Source organism: Anas acuta, chromosome 4 (genome assembly GCF_963932015.1).
Source record: "Anas acuta chromosome 4, bAnaAcu1.1, whole genome shotgun sequence".
In the NCBI taxonomy this organism is placed as follows: Eukaryota; Metazoa; Chordata; class Aves; order Anseriformes; family Anatidae; genus Anas; species Anas acuta.
This window is the reverse complement of record NC_088982.1, coordinates 3,035,747-3,053,742: the sequence shown is the minus strand read 5'-3', so window position 1 is coordinate 3,053,742 and position 17,996 is coordinate 3,035,747. Positions and strand designations below refer to the sequence as shown.

General features: G+C 56.2%; 2 protein-coding genes across 4 annotated transcripts; both read right to left on the bottom strand.

The window, feature by feature from the left end:
• Positions 1 to 251: 251 nt before the first annotated feature.
• Positions 252 to 10,593, bottom strand: PANK2 (pantothenate kinase 2). Of its 2 annotated transcripts, XM_068679565.1 has the most exons (7): positions 10,373 to 10,593; positions 6,747 to 7,099; positions 5,502 to 5,755; positions 4,468 to 4,644; positions 4,101 to 4,224; positions 2,713 to 2,838; positions 252 to 2,248 (listed from the first exon to the last, which is right to left on the bottom strand). In XM_068679565.1, the coding sequence occupies exons 1-7, from the start codon at positions 10,551 to 10,553 to the stop codon at positions 2,198 to 2,200; spliced, it is 1,266 nt and encodes a 421-aa protein (XP_068535666.1). In that variant the 5' UTR covers positions 10,554 to 10,593; the 3' UTR covers positions 252 to 2,197. The 2 variants fall into 2 exon arrangements, with proteins under 2 accessions (XP_068535666.1, XP_068535667.1); XM_068679566.1 differs by lacking the exon at positions 10,373 to 10,593 and having other exon boundaries at positions 6,890 to 7,004.
• A 1,079-nt stretch (positions 10,594 to 11,672) lies between these two features.
• Positions 11,673 to 16,569, bottom strand: MAVS (mitochondrial antiviral signaling protein). Of its 2 annotated transcripts, none has more exons than XM_068679562.1 (6): positions 16,172 to 16,569; positions 15,322 to 15,496; positions 14,768 to 15,063; positions 13,874 to 14,420; positions 13,654 to 13,790; positions 11,673 to 13,280 (listed from the first exon to the last, which is right to left on the bottom strand). In XM_068679562.1, the coding sequence occupies exons 1-6, from the start codon at positions 16,286 to 16,288 to the stop codon at positions 12,654 to 12,656; spliced, it is 1,899 nt and encodes a 632-aa protein (XP_068535663.1). In that variant the 5' UTR covers positions 16,289 to 16,569; the 3' UTR covers positions 11,673 to 12,653. The 2 variants fall into 2 exon arrangements, with proteins under 2 accessions (XP_068535663.1, XP_068535665.1); XM_068679564.1 differs by having other exon boundaries at positions 14,768 to 15,042; positions 16,172 to 16,566.
• Positions 16,570 to 17,996: the final 1,427 nt, after the last annotated feature.

The window sequence follows — 17,996 nt, the reverse complement described above, 5'->3', positions numbered from 1 at the left end:
CAGCCTCACACCCGGATGGATTTTTGTTGGGTTTGGTGGGATTTGGTTTATTTTGGGGCCATCGGTCCCAGCAAAGGGCCGGGTCCCTGCGCCTCCAGCCCCAGGGGAGCCCCCCGCTTGGTTTTTGCAGCCCCCCCGGGGGCAGCCAGGGGTCCCCGACCCCACAGGAGGCGGTGCGGGGGCGCTTGGGGACCTGTTGGCGCGTTCCTTCCGCAGCGGGGCAGAAGAGCAGGAGAAGCCAACAAGGGGAGTTTGGCGTATACAAAAATAACTGAAATGTTTTATTCCAAGAAAAAAAAAAGGAAAAAAAAAAAACGAAAAAATAAGTTTTACAAAAGAACGCACACAGCACGGCAGCTGCAGGACCCGCACAAACCCACAGGCGGCACGAGGGACGCGAGCTGGGCATCTCCACGCATGCCAGGGCAGGATCTTGTTTCACAGCAGAGCTTCCTCCTCTCTCAGCAGCTTCCCCTCACGTCCCCAAATCTTTTCCAGGTGGCTTCTGCCTCCCCTCAGCTCCCCGGGGCTGCTCCTGGAGACATCGGCCCCTTCCCACGCCCTGCAAGGATTCCCTTCTGCACCCAGAGGTGCCCTGCCTGTGCCCAAGGGGGCTCTGGAAAAGCCCTGGGGCAAATTCTGGCTGCTAAGCCCCCCTCGGCCTTACTTGCAGGGGCACAGAAGCTTCCTGAAGCTTTTTCTCTCCCATTTTTCTCTCCTTTCCTCCCCACCCTCTTTTTTTCTTTAATTATGGGATGCGCTCAGGAAGTTCCAGGCCCTTCAAGCTTTGGAGACACCTCGCTTCGTGCTGCCTGCTCTCTGGCACGCTGCTGCCGGCAGAACTGATGTGACAGCCTTCAGAGAAGCCTCACACAGGATCTACGCTAGGAAAAAAAACATCTGAATTGACCGTTTCTCCCTTTTTCAGCCCCAAACGAGAGGCAGGTGCCACGGGGACAACTGAAGCGAGCAACGTGGAAAGGAGAACACCAACGGCGCCCTTCTCACTACAGCCGCTGCGCCTTTTAGAGCTGAACTCTAGAAGTGGGAAGAATTTCTAAAAAAAACAAGGCAAGGCAAAGCAGAGGAACAAGGAGGATCAACGCACAAGCTGCGTGCATGCAGTCGGCCCGTTTTAAATTGTTGGCCGCTAGCAGCAGCTCTGCTCTTTGGAGAGCTCGTTTGCTCGGCACGCAGCAAGCGACCTGCAAAATCCCAGCCTGGGAGTTGTTACCTTCAGAGGCTCCGACCTGCAGCAAGCTGCTTCCCAGGCTGCTCACAGGGCTGCGTGCACGGAGAAAACAGAGGAGAGAACAACTCGTGGAAGGGAGGAACAGCTTCCCCCCGAACCACAGCACTTGAGCCATTAACGAGCATAAAACGGAGCGTTACAGAGACCCCAAGCGTGGCTGAAGGAAAAGAAATCTTTGGTATCGTTCCGTGCAGCCCGGTCTGACAGCAGAGGAGGGAAAGAAGAAACCTGGTTCACCCTCACGTTTGCTTTCAGCACGCCTCAAGGTCACGGGCTCCTAACACGATGCCAACACCACGCCGGGCTGCAGAGCGCCGCAGGCTGCGAGCGGAACCGAGCTGAACAGATTTGGGAAGCCAGGACAAGATTTACACCTTCCCTTCCGGCTCTGAGAACCCCTACACAAGGGTAAGAAGCTGCTCTAACAGAAATGAACCCTGCTGGGAGGCTGCTGCGTGGTGCGGAGGGGACAGGAGCGGTCCTCAGGGGTTTTAGGTGCCAGGGTTGCGCTGCCGGCCCTGCCCCGACCCCAGGATTTACAGCGGAACGAGGACCTGACGTTTCATTCGCAGCACAGGAAACGTTGAGCTGGATTCTATAAAATAGGAACTAGGGGGACAGCCGGCACTCACAGGGATCTTGAGGAAAGGGAAAGAGCGAGCTTTGCGCAACGTGACCACCATGAAATGTGTGTGGAAGGCTGCACGGAGAGGGACACTCGATGGCGGTGGCTTCGTGCCCTGCAGATGCTCAACCCAACTGCATCCCCGCAAGCAAACCTGCTCTGAATTACAGCCTGCCTTCAACTGACAGTCAACAACCTCAATCCTGCCCTCTGACAGGATCACGCAGCCAGTTGTAACAAGTCACCGAAGCCAAATGTGGGCATCGAGGCCCAGGGAGCGCCCTGATTTTGTAGGGCCGACGTCCGGAGGCTGCAGGGAGTCAGGCTGAATCCAGGAGTTCCAGAAGAGCACCGACGGCACCAAAATAACCCTGCAAGCAAACAGACAGCAGCCATCAGCAGCTCAAACCTGGGCGTGCACCCGATACGAGAGGAAGAATAACAGGAATAAATATTGAACAGTGCAGTTTTAAAAACTTATAAAGCATGGTGGAAGAAAAAAACAGATGTAGGTACATTAGGAAGTAAATTCTGATTCTGTTTGCTACGTGGGGCAGCAGAGCTGCAGGGAACCAGCTGTGGTGTCATGGAAATAGCCTAGAAAAACTAAAGTTCACAAGCGAGCAGGAGCCTGGCAGCAAATCATTCTTATTGTGGTTCCCAGAGCAACGCGTGTGCTTGCTGGGACCCTGCAACAGGGCCCAGAGGAACAAGGCAGCTGGAACCTGCTGCACAACGCCCAGCACCGCAGCTACAAACCCCACAGGACTGCTGCCAGAGCGCTCCAAGACCTGAGTGTTGTAAGAGAAAATAAAAATCTGGAGCGTCGTTTCACCTCGTGTTCCAAGAAGAGAGCTTTCAGCTGTCCCTTCGACCAGTAGTCCAAGGCGTACGCCAGCAGCCTCATGGAGATCGTATTGATCCGCAGGAAATTGCCGACAAAAACCACTCGGTTGATGTTCTGCAGGAATGAGGGAAGAAGATCGGAGCGTTCAGCCTGAATTTTTCATTTTCTGCTTGCAACAAAAGCCCCACCTTAGAGTTAGAAGAAAAAAAAATATAGTGCTTTTCAAGAAGGCCACGTGGAGCTTTTCAAATTCATTTTCCAGTGGGACTTGATGCAAACCAACTTGAAAGCAAACCAAAAGTCACTGGTCCACATTAAATACCCCATTAAATCCAGAGAAACTTTGTATCACCCCAAAAACCTCCTCCTGGCAGCTAAGGAGCAAAAATTCCTTGGTGGGTGGGGATGGAAGCCACTGATAGCAGAGTTACAGGTGTGACTGCAGCTTCTCGAGCTTAGGGACTTCACACGGTTTTGTTATCAGGTCCCTTAACAGCTTAGAAGGGCTGTTCGGCGCGTGCCATCTCCTCTCTTTCCCCCCACCTCTGGCCTTTGATTCCTCACAGGGAAAGCCAAACAGCTTTCAACCTGAAAAAAAAATATCTAAAAACCCATAACCAGCACAATTCTGAGTGAGAGGAAGAGACCGACCCAGTTCAGATTTAAAGCGGATTTTCAGCCAAACTTTTCTCTCACAGAACGGTTCTCTGGAGCCAAGGGATGAAGGGAAAGATTCTTGCTCTCCAGCAGAGAAGTAATTTTCAGTTTCCCTGCTTACTGAGGAATCAGGAACACCTCCTAACTGCTCACATGCTTCTTCTTTGGTCTTCCTTCCACCACCACACTCATTAATTTTGCTCTACCAACTATTCACCATCTTCTCTTCATTACCCCGTGTACTGGCAAGGACCCAGCTGGTGTTTTGTGGGCACGACTATTTGTGAGATACCTTGCACGCTTTTAGCAGTAAATGATGATAAATCGGGTGTGCCAACGAGTGAGGAGTGTGCTCCGAGCCAAGCTGAAGAGCCTCTGCTCTTTCATAGCCCTGTACAATGCTGCTTGACATGAATGCAACAAGGCAGCACTGTAAAGAAGCTGAAAGCACAAAGATACGGTGCTGGCTGCGGAAGTGGTGGCGCTCGAGCGAGGAAACGAGGTAAAACGGGGTAAAAATAACCCAGGGAACCCCAAGTACACAGGCAGGCAAGAACAAAATTCATTTAAGAATCCAAAAAGAACGGATTACATCTTACTGAATGTCCAGAAATATAGGAATGAATGCACCTGGATGAAGTGTGTGCAGGGAAAGAGGCACAGCAGCACGGAAGGGATGCTGCAGAGGGGCAGCAGTGAGCTGGGTTTTCCCTCAGTACCTCGTTGAGGGCGCACATCCGCGCGATGGAGCCGATGTTGTTGGTGATGGTTATCAGGGTGGCCTTCGCGAGGTCCTCCTTGCTGACAGACTCCCTCTTCTCCTTGCTCATCATGTTCCCAAAACTGCAAGGAAAGGCTCGGGGTTAAAGGCCTGGTTAAATCAGAACTCCAGAAGAGAAAAGGAATCACTAAGTTAACTAAAACAATTCATTTGGAAATATTTCTTGCTTTAAAAAGCAGCACAGGCAGTCATTTAGATCTGGTGTAACACCAGCCGGAGTGGCGGATCCCCTAAGACAAATAAATCCAGTTTTTCATCATTGCAGAAGTTATTGTAGGGAAAAAAAAAACACCACCAAGCCTTACCTGGACGCCACGGCCCAGCCCGGCAGTCCAAAGCGCTCGTAGTCTCCGCCGTAGATGTCCCGCACCAATTTGTCCACTTTGGTGCTGTCCCCGTGGGATGCCATCTCCAGGGCTTCTTCGAAGGTGGAGCAACCGGTGAGAAGGCAGCAGAGACCGAAAAAGGTTCCCCCTCCGAGGCTGCGACATAAAGGGAAACCCAAGTCACCCACCTGGCTTCTGAAGGGGCACGGGAGCTCGTGCAAGCTGCCCCGTCCCTCCTGCTGCTTCTCTTTTTGGTGAGAATCATCCCAAAAAGAGGAGCTCTTCTCTTTAAACCCGCTCCTTTCCAGCAGCCCGCAACCTGTACGCGATCCCATGCCCTCACAGCCTTCTGCAGAGGGCACGTTCCTAAACAAGAAGGCAGTTTTCCTGTTTTACAAACATCCACCTTCTTCCCAGCGCTCCGAGGAGCTGATCCCAAAATAAATACCGGTCCTGAGGGGTTCACGGAGCATTAAGGCACAGCTGTGCACAACTCTGGAAAACACGACGTCCTGTGCACGTTGCTGTGCAAACACACCACTAAACACGTCTGAGAGGAGTCAGGTCTGTGCTGGGGGGGGGTTAGTATTATAAACTGGGGAGTTACGGTTGTTCCAGCAGCCCTTTGCCAAAAAAAAAGGTATCTTGCACCAGTCTGGATTCAAATCTCTGCTGCTATGACTGGAGCTAACCGTGGGCACGAGCAGGTTGGGGTTAGTACCGAAACGTGGGATCTCTGCTGAATAAAAGGGTTTAATTCCTGCAGCGGGGCAACTCAGAAAACAGCCTCTAAGGACACAAGGTGCAGCAGGGAAATTAAAACATGGAGTTCGGATTCCCTCTTCCAGGAGGGATCTTTATTGGCAGAGAGAAGGGACTGCAGCAGAAGCTGGAGGCTGACACTCAACTCAGTGCCTTCAGTGCAGCTCAGCCCTGAAAACGCCATCTACAACGCAGAAAAAAACCTTTAGGAGCCTAAAATAAGGCTCCCTCCCCCCTCTCACAGCGCTCACCTGGTGCCCGTTACCCGTTTGTAGTTCTCCTTTGAGTAGACGGCCAAAATGCTGACCCCCGAGCCGATGTTCACCAGGAGGAGCGGGTAGGGGTTCTCCAAGGTGAACGGCAGCTTCTGGCACCGCTCGGCGTCCGTCGGGTTTTCGAAGTAGTAGCACTCCGAGTGGCCGTTGAAGCCAACCGAGTCGATGTAGAGCACTCCTTTGATAAGGCAATCGAGCTCGTCGAGCTTCCGCAGCTGAAGGTCACCCATCTGGCGCGGGGGAAAGGAAAAGAAAGACATGGGATATTCAAGAAGTAGCGAGGGACACAAAGGGTTTGTGCTCAGGGCTAGAAAAATGTCTTCATTTCAGTTATCCTCACATCTCGTGGTGGCAGGGAAAGAAGTGTGGAGGCCAGGAGGGCTGTGCGCCCCCCAGCATGGGCTGCTAACTACCCTGGCGTGAAGCACGTGTGCATGAAGGAGGGGGAAACAAGCAATTTGAGGCAGATTTGGAAGCCAAGAGAATCCCATCGACTGCCCAGGGGCTCAGGACTAGCATGAAAAGGAAGAAAAAAAGGAAGAAAAAAATGAAGAGAGGCTTAACCGCTCAAAAAAAATTAAAAAAGAGAGTTCTGAGATGGTTTTCTGCTTATATCACTGCCTGGAGTGCACAAAACCCCTCTTTGGTACATTTTTCAAGGCTTGGTTGAACAAAGAATGTAGCACACACGTACTGCAGCCCTAAACAAGGCTTTATCTTACAAGGAAGCCACACGATGATGTCAAATCCCCCCCCTCCTGACCTCCTTTTGATTAATTCCCCACCTAATTGGACTGAACCTCAACCAGCCGAGTTATGTGCGTTAGACACAAAACCACACGAGCTAGGGAACGATATGAAAAAAAAAATTAAGCCTGTGAACACGGTGATGAGGAAACACCAGGAGATCAGCACAATCATGGATTAATAACAGAGCAAATCTTGTAAGGGCACACAGCACGGCAGCCAGCGAGTCGTTGCAGGGCTGTGGGAAGGCTGCATGCACTTTTAGGAAAGAAGGGGTCGGAATTCAGGGAGGTGAACGCGGCTCCGCACGCCGTTCCCTGAGCTAGGTTTGGGTTGAATTAGGCGCGCTCTTCCCACGCTGATTTAGAGGAGTTTGGAGTCTGCAGGGACAGGCTGGAAGCAATTCCTAGCTCGAAGCTCAACCAGGGTGGCGCTAGCAGATCCTAAGTGTGTAGAGAAGCCAAAAATGCCTACTGTGCGAAAGTCCTGCTCAAATTTGTACGCTCCACCTCCCGTGGCACATAAGGTAGTATGGAGGCTCGAGAAGTGCTTTTCGCTTCCCATTTGAATAAAAGCAGGCATGTCATGAGTAGGAAAGCGTATAAAGTGCAGATTGCCTTTACGTCCACACAGGGTAAGGTCCTTTAGCTCTAGGTGCACATCCCGAATGCCTGTGGAGCCGTAGGCTACGTTGGAGGTCAGGTACTTTCGGATGCTTTTGAGGTTTTCCACTTCTTCCTTCTCCTCTTCGGCGGTGATGTCCTTGGGTTCAAAATACACCAGTTTCACCAAGGTGCCTCCGATGTCCAGGCCAAACCAAGGGAAGACTAGAAAGGGGAGAGAAAAAAATAATAAAAGAAAAAGAAATGGGATATGGAACACCAAAACTACTTACAGACTGAATTGATTCATGCAATTCTCTGAGGACTCCAAACTACAGCCCCATTGGAGCTACCCAAACTAGTGGAAAATAAAAAGTGTGGTCTTTCTTTGTCAGAACGTGGCTGTCAGCACTGAGAACCCTCAGCTAACTCCTCCTTTGAGGCACCTGGTGCTCGGGAGCCCCCCAAAACCTCTCTGCAATCCCCCAAATACCCGCAGCACCCTAAAAACACGGCCCCGGGCGGGTGCCGCTCTGATTTTAATCCCCAGAGATTTCTTTCCATAAAGTCCTGAGCCGGAGCCAGAGCCGAGGCTAATTCCAGGGCTGTTCCATCAAAGCACCGCACAGACGGTAACTAATTACAGCACGCAACGCCGGGGTAGACGAGGCATCTAAGATGCCCCAGGGAGGCAAAAACAAACGTCTAATTGGATTATTTTATTAGGCAAATTCCCCCCCCCCGTTGCAAAATACGCATCGGTGGCAGGCCCAGCAGCGGTTACAGCTGCGTTAGGTAATGAGCTTCTTGGAGAAGATGAAGAGAAAACCCCGATGAGATGGAATCTGCGATGGGAGCGGGGAACTGGAAGGGATTAATAGTGGTGTTAATGAGCTGAAGGCTAGGCGGGAGCCACCGAGACACGGGGGAGCCTGGGCAAAGAGAAAAGCGCAGCCATGGGCTTGTGGCAGCAGGGTGAAACCCTCGGTGTTCTGTAAAGGAAAAAGAACCTGTTCTGTTCTGTGAAGAGAGATGAAAGGAGACATGAGAAGCCCGTAACAGGCCCACGAAGCTCTGAACAGGTGGAACAGCAAGGGCAGAGCCTCTCCGTAGTGGGCTCCCTGAAGAGGGGAAAAAAAGCAAGGGGAGAACCAGAAAACCCAATGGGAGGACGCTCTCCTGGCCGGGCACCACCACCAGCTGCTGTTCCTCCTCAAATACTGATTTCTCCAGAGTCTACCACAGTCAGAGACAGTTTTCCTGGCCCAATTTGGGATCTGCAGGCTCTGCTGTCTCCCAGCACCTTCCGGGAAGCTGTTTCCCTCTCGGCGGTGTCTAAAAGAAAGGCCTGCTAAAGCAGGTGCAGTGTCTTCAAAGCGATTTTCTTCCAAAAGAACAAAATTCTTCACTTTTGGCCTGACAAAGGTTCTCCTCCCTTAGCACAGGCGCTGCACGAAGCGCCAGGATGAGTTAAAGGTCTCTGTGGTGGGTTTTCTTCATGTGACAGGCGGGATTGCAGGCTGATCCCTGAGTTCGGAGGCACTTCTGTTAGCAGCTAAAAAGATTTGCCCGTGGAGCAACGAAGACTGACGATTTAGCTGAGTGCACAATGACAAAAACCACTCGATGCTGTATTTTAATAGCGTTATGCTGCTATGGAAATGGGAGAGCTGGGGGAAAAGGGAAAAAAACAGCATTTGTCAGCATTAAATGCAGAGTGCCACTCATCTCACAGCTCCGAAAAGGGGAATTCACATTTCATACGTGACTCTAAATCAGGAAAAAGCATTTAAAAGCATCAAAGCTTAAATTCTGTGTTGCAAAGGAGCTGCTGAAGCAGTTTTAGGGCTTCTTATTCGGAAGAAGACGCTAGAAGTTCCAAAGCCAACGTTCTGCTGCTCCTCGCTGCCTGGGCATCGCTGGTTTCTCTCCTCCTTCCTCTTCCTCCCAGCCCAGCCCGCAGGCGCAGACCTCACAGGAAACTCCAACAACCCTAAAAAGGAATTCCTCCTTTTGCAGAAACTGCCCAAGAGCAGAGCAGGGGGGTTTAATCCCTTAATGCATGGCTCCACCCGCACCCACCCTCATTTTTCAGCTCTCCTTCACAGCTGACGGCTCCCTAAGGAGGAATCCTGTGGCTCCCTGCGGGATCTTCGGGATCTTCAGGGGATCTCCTTCGAGGCAGCCACACCAGACTCACTCCCCAAGGTGGTTTTGCTGCATGTGAATGCCAAAGGCAATCACTGAGGAGGCTCTGCAGCAGGCGAGCACTTTGAAACCGCTTTTTGGGCTTTTTTTTTTGGCCGTAACGGTGTGGTTGGCAAAGAATAAACTCCCTTTTCTCCAGCAGCCAGAAAAAGCCTTTAGCACTGAGGAGAAGATCACTGAAAGCACAGCACGATACAGGGACTGCAGCGGCTCAGCTGCACGGGAATTCTGATTGCTGCTTTCAGGCCGGGCTGCCCCAGCCTCGGGCTCTGTCGGGGGTGTCCTTCAGGAGCTGTGTCCTTCAGGCAGCCGCCTTACGGTGCCGCTGCCTCCTCCTGCGGGCACCCCCGGGCACCTGCAGGCCCCCAGCTCCGGGAATGCAGCCACGGCTGCTGCCAAAACCCAGGCTGCTGCCTGCTCCGTGCCAGCCCACGCAGCGTGGCTCAGGGGCTGGCTTGTCACAACGTCCCTGCCGAGCCGAGGGGCTTCTCTGCTCCCCTACTCCCCACTGCTGCGCTCCCACTGGGCACTGCTCCAACCCTCACTGCCTGGCTCTGCCTGTGGGCTGCTGCCCCCTGTGCCCCCTCGTCCCGTATCCCCCCCCACCCGCTGTGTCCCTCTCTGTCCCCCTGCCTGTGTGCCATGTCTCCTATCTTTCTGTCCTCTTGTCCGCCACCTGTGTCCTTCTGTCTCCCTGCCCTTTTATCCTCCTGCCCCGCGTCCCCTCCTTTCCCGTGTCTCCCCCTGTCCTTCTGTCCCCCTGCCCCGTATCCCCCCATTCTCTTATCCTCCATCCTTCTGTCCCCTTCCTTTGTCCCCCATCCCCTTATCCCCTGTCCTTCTGTCCCCTTGTGCCCCCCTGTCCTTCCATCCCCATGATCCCTGTTCCCTTATCCCCCTGTCCTTCTGTCCCCCTACCCTGTGTCCCCATTCTCTTATCCCCCTGTCCTTCTGTCCCCTGCCCCGTGTCCCCCTGTCCTTCCACCCCCCTGTCCCCTTATCCCCTGTCCTTCTATCCCCATATCCCTCCAGCCCAACCCCATTACACCCCCATAGCGCCCCCTGCACCCCCTTAGCCCCGCCCCCAACCCCCATAGCCCCACCCACCTCCCTTAGCTCCGCCCCTCCCCCAAGCCCCGCCCACCCCCCTCCTTCCATTAGGCCCCGCCCCCCACTAAGCCCCTCCCCCCTCCCCATCCAGGCCCCGCCCCCTCCCTTTAAGCCCCTCCCCCTCCCCTCCAGGCCCCTCCCCTCCCCTTTAGGCCCCGCCCCCCCCTGAGGCGCACTCACGGGGCCGGTTCTTGCGGACCGAGTCCCTCCGCTGCCTGCCGCTAGGCCCGGCCGCCGCCGAGCTGTCAGCGCCCGCCGCGCCTCCACCTCCACCGCTGCTCCACCGCCTCGGGGGCCCGGAGTCCGCTCCCCGCCTCCGGGCCTTGTCCTCCGCCCCGCCGCCGTTGCGCAGCGGCTCCATCCGCAGCGCGGCCCTTCCCCATGGGCCGCCCGCCCCGCCGCGCCCCGCCGCTCCCCTCAGCCGCCGCCACAGCCGCAGCCGCCGCCCGCAGCGCGCCTGCGCCGAGCGGCCCCGGCCCTGCCTCCCTCGCCCCCCTCCCCCCCCCGTCTGAGGGCCCGGCCGCGCTCGCTCCTGCCCCGAGGGAAGGGGGCGGGAGGAGCCGTGAGGCGGCGGCCAATCGGCTGCCGCCGTTGAGCGGAGTGACGGGTGGGGTGGCCAATGAGGGGAGAGGGATGGGAAGCGGCGGGGTGGGGAGCCAATAGGAGGAGGGAGCGCGGGGAGGAGAGGGGCGGGGGATGGGAGAAGGAGTTAGCCTATGGCGTGCTTTCGGGGAGAGAGTGACAGGGCCGTCGGCCAATGGAGTGAGGCGAATGCAGTTGGGGCGGGATAACGCGGATGATTGACAGCCGGGGTAACCATGGCAACGCAGACGGGGGCCGAGGGGCAGACTGCAGTAGGCCCGGCTGGGCTGGGCCGCGGGGGGGGGGGGGCTGCTTTGCATACGATTTGCATATGCAAATAGCGAGGCCTCTCCCTCCAGCTGCCTTCTATGTCACGACATGAGCGCAATATGTCACGACATGCACCCCCACCCACCCTCAGGGCCGTCCCTAGGGAAATGGGGACGCTCCTAGAAGGGGGTGGGTCTGGACTGAGGGCTAATTGGTAATTAGCCATGGGTAATTAGGGGGTACCGGCTAATTGCTAATTACCTGGCGCACCCCCAGCACGGTCGGCTGTGACCGCAGCCCTGCGGCCTGCCCTGCCCTCGCTGCGCCCCGCAGAGGACACCCAACGCTGCAAAAAGGGCTGCTTTCAGCCACGTTGCCCAAAACCTCCCTAATTCTCCCCAAAAGGCACCTGGGAACCCCCCAGCAGCACGGTTTGGGAGCGGAGCTGAACCCAGAGTACCCAGAGGGGCTCGGATCCATCCCTGCACCAGATCCTGCATCCCGATATGGGCACAGGGTCGGGATTTGGGATTTATTTCAGTTCCCCTTCCCCCTGCCCCCCCCGTACCCTTCCTCGCCCTACAAAATCTGGGATTCTCCCCCCGTTACGAGCAGGACACCTCAAGGGTTCTGTGAAGGATTTTATTCCATGTTTCACAACACGCCTCGCTGTTTATTTTTTAAAGGATTCGCAGGGCGCAATCCCCTCCTGCGGGTTCATCTGCTGCTGAGGCTCTTAAAGTGCTACGTGGCGAGGTGGGAGCGGCGGCACTTTGCACCAAACACCAAAAAAAAATGAAAAAAAAAGAGAAAACTTTGTGCTTTTATCAAGTAAAATGAATCCACTGCTTCCCAAGAGCGATTCAAGTGGAAATATAAAGTGAATGAGACGTCACGACGAAGTTCTGGGGAAATAGGGGAAGAATCCCACTAAGAGCCCTGCTCCGGGTGCTGCATTTGGGAAGATTTTCCGCGTCCGCTGCAAATTCAGAGGAAATCCGAGTGTTAAAAGCTGCGGCTTCCGTGGGGAGCTGTGTGCGAAGCGCTCACGGACAGAATTCCTTAAGGCTGAGCAAAATGTTTCGCTGGGCACTGCTGGCGGGGAATTCCGGGCTCTTCTCCCTGCTTGGGGGGGGAGCTTTGGGAATTCACCGCGGCTTTTTGAGAGGAGAGCAGCCCCGGCAGCCCCCGGCGCAGCAGAGGACATAAAGTGCGTTCTGAAAGCCCTCTGCCACCCGCTGACATTTCCAAAACTGGGTGCAGTTCACATCCAGCCCCAAAATCAGCCCCGTCAGACCAAAATCCCGCTGTTTGTTTCCTGCCCATCGTTTTTCGGAAGGCACTTTGTGCGTTTGGCTGCGGAATTTAATTGGGTTTGGGGTTTCAGCTCGTTTTGGAAGCCCCGCAGCACGATCCCCGTGCGCTCCAAGCCGCTCCCGGGGGGCAGTCGGGAAATTCGGGACCCGAATTTGGAACAAGACCTTTGGGGTAAGGCTGCTCCTCGGAGTTTCAGACGTCTCCTTGGGGTTCAGACGTGCCAGACGAATCCCTGCGGGGAAGAGGAACCTCCCAAGGGCGGCCCCAGCTCCCCGTTTCCCTCTCCCCTCCTCTATTTCTGCAGCCGGGCGTACACCAGGAAGGCCACGGTGGAAATGAGTGCGATGCCCACGGCCGGGACGAGGTAGGGCAAGGAAAAGCCGGGGCTGTCCCCAGGGCTGGGGACACCGCGGCCACCCCTCGAGTGAGAAGCTGGGGGGCTGCCCACGCCACCAGCTCCGTCCTGGAGCTCGTTGCTCGCCTGCAGCAGCACGCTGGGGCTGTGCTCCACGTGGATCTCCTCGGTTCTCCAGCTGAGAGGCGAACAGGAGCGCGTTTCCTCTGCTTCTTCGCTTCCAGGAGCCGAGGAGCAACGTCCCGAAGTGGAATCCTCGTGTGTTTCTCCTGGATCTGAGCTGTCTGCGCTCATCAGGAGCGGGTCGCTGCTCAAACCGAGGTGATCAGTGGCCTCGGAAGCGGTGGCGGCGCCGCCCGGGGGCCTGGCAGCCACCCGCGGGCTTTGCCCCGGCAGCGAGAGGAGGACGCCCGGCTTGCTGAGCTCCACGTCCTCCTCCGGGCCGTTGACAGAGGCCCAGATGCTTGTGGCAGAGCTCCCCCGGCAGGACGTCCTCCCAGATGGGCTCACGAAGCTTTCCCCCACTGCTGAGCCCTGGAAAGGGGACGCCGAGGCCAGGAGCACCTTTGGGAGACAACGAGAGGGGGAAATAGGGGGGCTGGGAGGTGCTGACCAACGAATCTTGGCTCCCTTTCTCCTCCCAGCGTTTGGGAAACCATCCCAAACCCCAAAGCTGACAAAACGAAGCCCCACAAAATCAGCGGGGGATGTTCCAGTGAGGTTAGGGTCGGGCTAGGGTCGTGCGTGCTGCAACAGCCAGCAGGCGAGGCTGCACACGTGCCCTAAAATACAGCTTGGGGACAGGAAGAAGAACATGGTGGGGAAAAAAAAACAAACTCGTCCCCAGCTCAAAAAGCCTTACGCTGCAGCAAAAATAAAAAGGTCCCAGGCAGGGGAGATTAAAAGGACCTGAATGAGGCACCGAAAGGTCACCTACTTTCTCCTCTGCTGGCACAGGGGGGGTGCTGCTGGCTGCCTTCCCCGCAGGCAGCGTTTGCTCTGGCACAGGAAGCTTCCAGGAGACGTCGCGGGATGGGGAAGTGTCTCTGGGGACGGTGGTTTCCACCCGAGTGTCTGACGGGGAGAGAACAAGACGCTGCGTTAACCAGGAGACCTTCCAGAAGCTTGCTACCAGCCAGCTTTGGAAGCAAACTCACCTCCACCTTGGTGTTCTCGCAGCATCCCGGCCAGTTTCTGCTCTGCATCGAACTGCTGCTGGATGAGGAGGGGGCTGCGCACATCCACCAGGCTGCTGGGAGCCTCTCCGTGCTCAGCACCGAGCTCAGCCTCCTTCTCCTGCCTCCCCGGAGATCCTGAGGGCTCTGCCAACCCCGCAGGCAGCTCGGCGGAGATGTAAACGTCTTCCTGGGGTTCATTTCTGGGCTGCCCCACACTGCGAGCGCTGAGCGGGTCCCTGAGCGGGACGGATGTGCCCAGCCCCGAGCCCGGCGCCGCACGGTGCAGGTGTTTGGAGTTCCCGAAGCAGCCGTCGGCCACGCACACCGGGGATCGCTGGCTCAGCCACTCCCGGCCCTGCTTGGGGGGTGCAGCCCACGGAAAAAGCCCCCCGGGGGATCCCGCTGCCACCCTCTCAGCCTCCGTCGGGCACGGGAGCGGCCCCGCAGCGCTGTGCCCATCGCTCGCTCCACCGTAGGTTGTGGCCAGAGGTGGTGGTGGAGGCTGCGGGCTCGTTTTTTCCAGGGGCTGGAAGAAAAGGAGCTGGTAAATCGCTGGGCAGCCCCATTTTGTCCCGGCTGAGGACTCACAGGGCACCAGGCAGCAGGAGGGAGCACAGAACAAGAGCAAAGCCTGTCCTCGCACGGTTATAGGGCCGAGTGTAGGCTAAAAGGGCGCAGATTGCTGTTTCTCACCAGCAGAAGCCGCATTCTACCCCAAATTCTGCGTGGAAATGGCACAGAAGGTGCCCGGGTGGGTGAAGCTGCCAGGTGCAGAGAGCACACAGCAGAAACCAGCAGCAAGAGCGTGCTCGTGGCACCCAAAGCACCGAAACTCCACTCCAAAAGGGATCTTTGCAGCCCTGTCCGGCTCACCTTTTCCTGCACAGGGGCCCTGGCGTCCAGGTCGGTGCTGGGAATGTCCCTGCTTGCAGCTGGGCTCGCACTGGTGGCAGAAGAGTGCTGGAGAGGCGGGTGGCCACCCGTGGGCGAGGTGCAGCGAGGAGGATCAGCCAGTGGGGCATCCACAGCGGGTTTTGGCCCCGAAAATGGCAGCTGGGCACTGACGGAGACAGCAGGCCGGGCATCGGGAGGGAAGGAGGCAGCACCAGGATTTGGAGCAGCTGGTGGGGCTGAGGCTCTTGGAGAAGCTGAGGAGGTGCAGGTAAAAGCTGAGGCAGCGCGGAAAAGCCGAGGAGGCAGAGGGTGGACGTGGGGCTGAGGCAGCCCCTCTCACACCCATGCTCTGTCCCCACATCAGCCAAACCTGCAGCACCCCTTAATTCCCATTTCCACCTCCCCCTTAGGACAAGGATGCTGAGGCACCCAGCCCGCTGCCAACCCGAGCAGCTTTGAACAAGGATCCCCGCCAACCTCCTCCCGTCCCCAGGCACGTCACCGGGGCAAGGTGCTGCGGGGAGGCCGCTTACGGGTTTGGTAGAGGTCGTAGACCTGCTGCAGCTCTTCGGCCAGGTGCCCCGCGTTGTTCTGGTGCAGGGCGTTGATCAGGTCGGTCACCCAGCCCCGGCGGCACTTCACGTGCTGATAGAATTTGTAGGCGGTCGCATTGCTGCCCCGCACCTCCTGTCGGGTATGAAGTTCATCCTGAGCAAAGAACACCAAGAGGCAAGGCGTGCTTTAGAGGGAGAATCACAGAACTGTTTGGGTTGGAAGGGACCCTAAAACCCATCTATTTCCAGCCCCTGTCATGGGCAGGGACATTTCCCACCAGACCAGGTTGCCCAAAGCCCCATCCAGCCTGGCCTTGGGCATTGCCAGGGATGGGGCAGCCACAGCTCCTCGGGGCGGCCTGGGCAGGGCCTCACTGCCCTCATAGTGAAGGATTTCTGCCTTGTATCTAACCTAAATCTGCCCTCTTTTAGTTTAAAGCTGTTACCCCTTGTCCTATCACTGCCCCCCCGACAGAGAGTCCCTCCCCAGCTCTCCTGCAGCCCCCTTTAGGTACAGGCAGGCCACTGGGAGCTCTCCCTGGGGGTTTTTCTTCCCCAGACCCCACCACTCCCCTCTCTCAGAGCTGCTCCAGCCCCTGAGCACCCCCACGGCCTCCTCAGGCCCTGCTCCAGCAGCTCCACTTCCCCGTGCTGGGCCCAGAGCCGAGCACAGCACCACGAAGGGGGCTCAAAACAGCAGAGCAGAAGGTGACACCCCCCTCCCTCGCCTTGCTGGCCACAAATAACCAGAAACAAAGCTTCTGCACCCCTCCCCCCCCCCGTGTTGTAGCACCAGGCGAGGTGCCCGGTTTTAACACCGGCGAGTTACCCTGTCCGCTTCGGTGAGGCAGCCGAGGGAATCGACCAGCGACGCCACGTGGATGTTCTTGAACTTGTCCATGTTCCTCAGGATGTGGCCGTACACCTTGTCCTCCGCGAAGCCCATCCCGCCTCAGCGCCTGAGGGGGACAGGGAGGCCCGAGGGGGGGGGGAGCAGGGCCCGCTTGGCGACGCCCGGCGGAGCTCGAAGGGGCACCGAGAGGCAGCTCCCGGGCACGGAGGCAGCACGGGGAGCTTTTTGGGGAAAAAACAGCTCAGCCTGGCCTCCCCGGGCCGCTCTGAGGGGATTTAGGGTCGGGGACGCGCTCCCGGTGCCTCACAACCCCCCCGGCCCGTCGCCGCCACAGCCCGGCCGGCCGCTAAGCCCGCCCACTTTCCCCTTCTCGCACCGCTCATTGGTCGAAACGCCTGTCCGTCTAGGGAAAGGCGGGCGCTGATAGGCGGAGCGCTGTGAGGGGGACGAGGGCCGCCCCGCGGGCTGAGGCCTCGGGGCCGCGCCCGGTTGTGGGCGGCCGGGCCTTGCGGAAACGGTCCCGGCTCGGGCTGGGCAAAACGCCTCCTTTTCCTCATTTTATTCACTTCTGGGCTGTAGTTTGCCTCACAATGCAGGGAAAACGCTTCGTTTTCCGCATTTTGGGTTCGATTTGTGCTGTAGTTTGCCTCACGGTGGAGGGAAAACACTTCATGTTCCACATTGTGTCACATTCCGGCTGAAGTTTGGCTCACGGTGGAGGCAAAATGCTTCATTTTGCCCATTTTGGGTCCAAATTTGGGCTGAAGTTTGGCTCACGGGAAGAAAAACACTTCGTTATCCACATTCTGGGTTCACATTTGGGCTGTAGTTTTCCTCCTGGTGAAGGAAAAACACTTCATTTTCCACATTTTCTCCACATTTCGGCTGTACTTTGCCTCACAGTGGAAGAAAAATGCTTCGTTTTCCTCATTTTGTGCACATTTGTGCTGAAATTTGGCTCACGGTGGAGGCAAAATGTTTCATCTTCCCCATTTTGGGTCCAAATTTGGGCTGAAGTTTGGCTCACGGGGGAAAAAAACACTTCGTTTTCCACATTTTGTCCCCATTTGGGCTGTAGTTTGGCTCACAGTGGAGGGAAAACACTTCATTATCCACATTTTGGATTCACATTTGGGCTGTAGTTAGCCTCCTGGTGAAGGAAAAACACTTCATTTTCCACATTTTCTCCACATTTCGGCTGTAGTTCGCCTCATGGTGGAGGAAAAAACGCTTCGTTTTCCACATTCTGTCCCCATTTGGGCTGTAGTTTGGCTCACAGTGGAGGGAAAACACATTTTGTCCACATTTCTGATGAAGTTTGGCTCACGGAGGAAGCAAAATGTTTCGTTTTCCCCATTTTGTGTCCACCTCTGGGCTGTAGTTTGGCTCACAATGGAGGGAAAATGCTTCGTTTTCCACATTTGGGGTCCAAAATTGGGCTGAAGTTTGGCTCACAGGGGAGGAAAAACACTTCATTTTCCACAATTTCTCCACATTTTGGCTGTAGTTTGCCTCACGGTGGAGGAAAACTGCTTCATTTTCCACATTTTAGGTCCACATTTGTGCTGAAGTTGGGCTCACGGTGGAGGCAAAACATTTCATAGAATATCCTGAGTTGGAAGGGACCCTTAAGGATCATCAAGTCCAACTCTTGACACCGCACAGGTCTACCCAAAAGTTCAGACCATGTGACTAAGTGCACAGTCCAATCTCTTCTTAAATTCAGACAGGCTCGGTGCAGTGACCACTTCCCTGGGGAGCCTGTTCCAGTGTGCAACCACTCTCTCTGTGAAGAACCCCC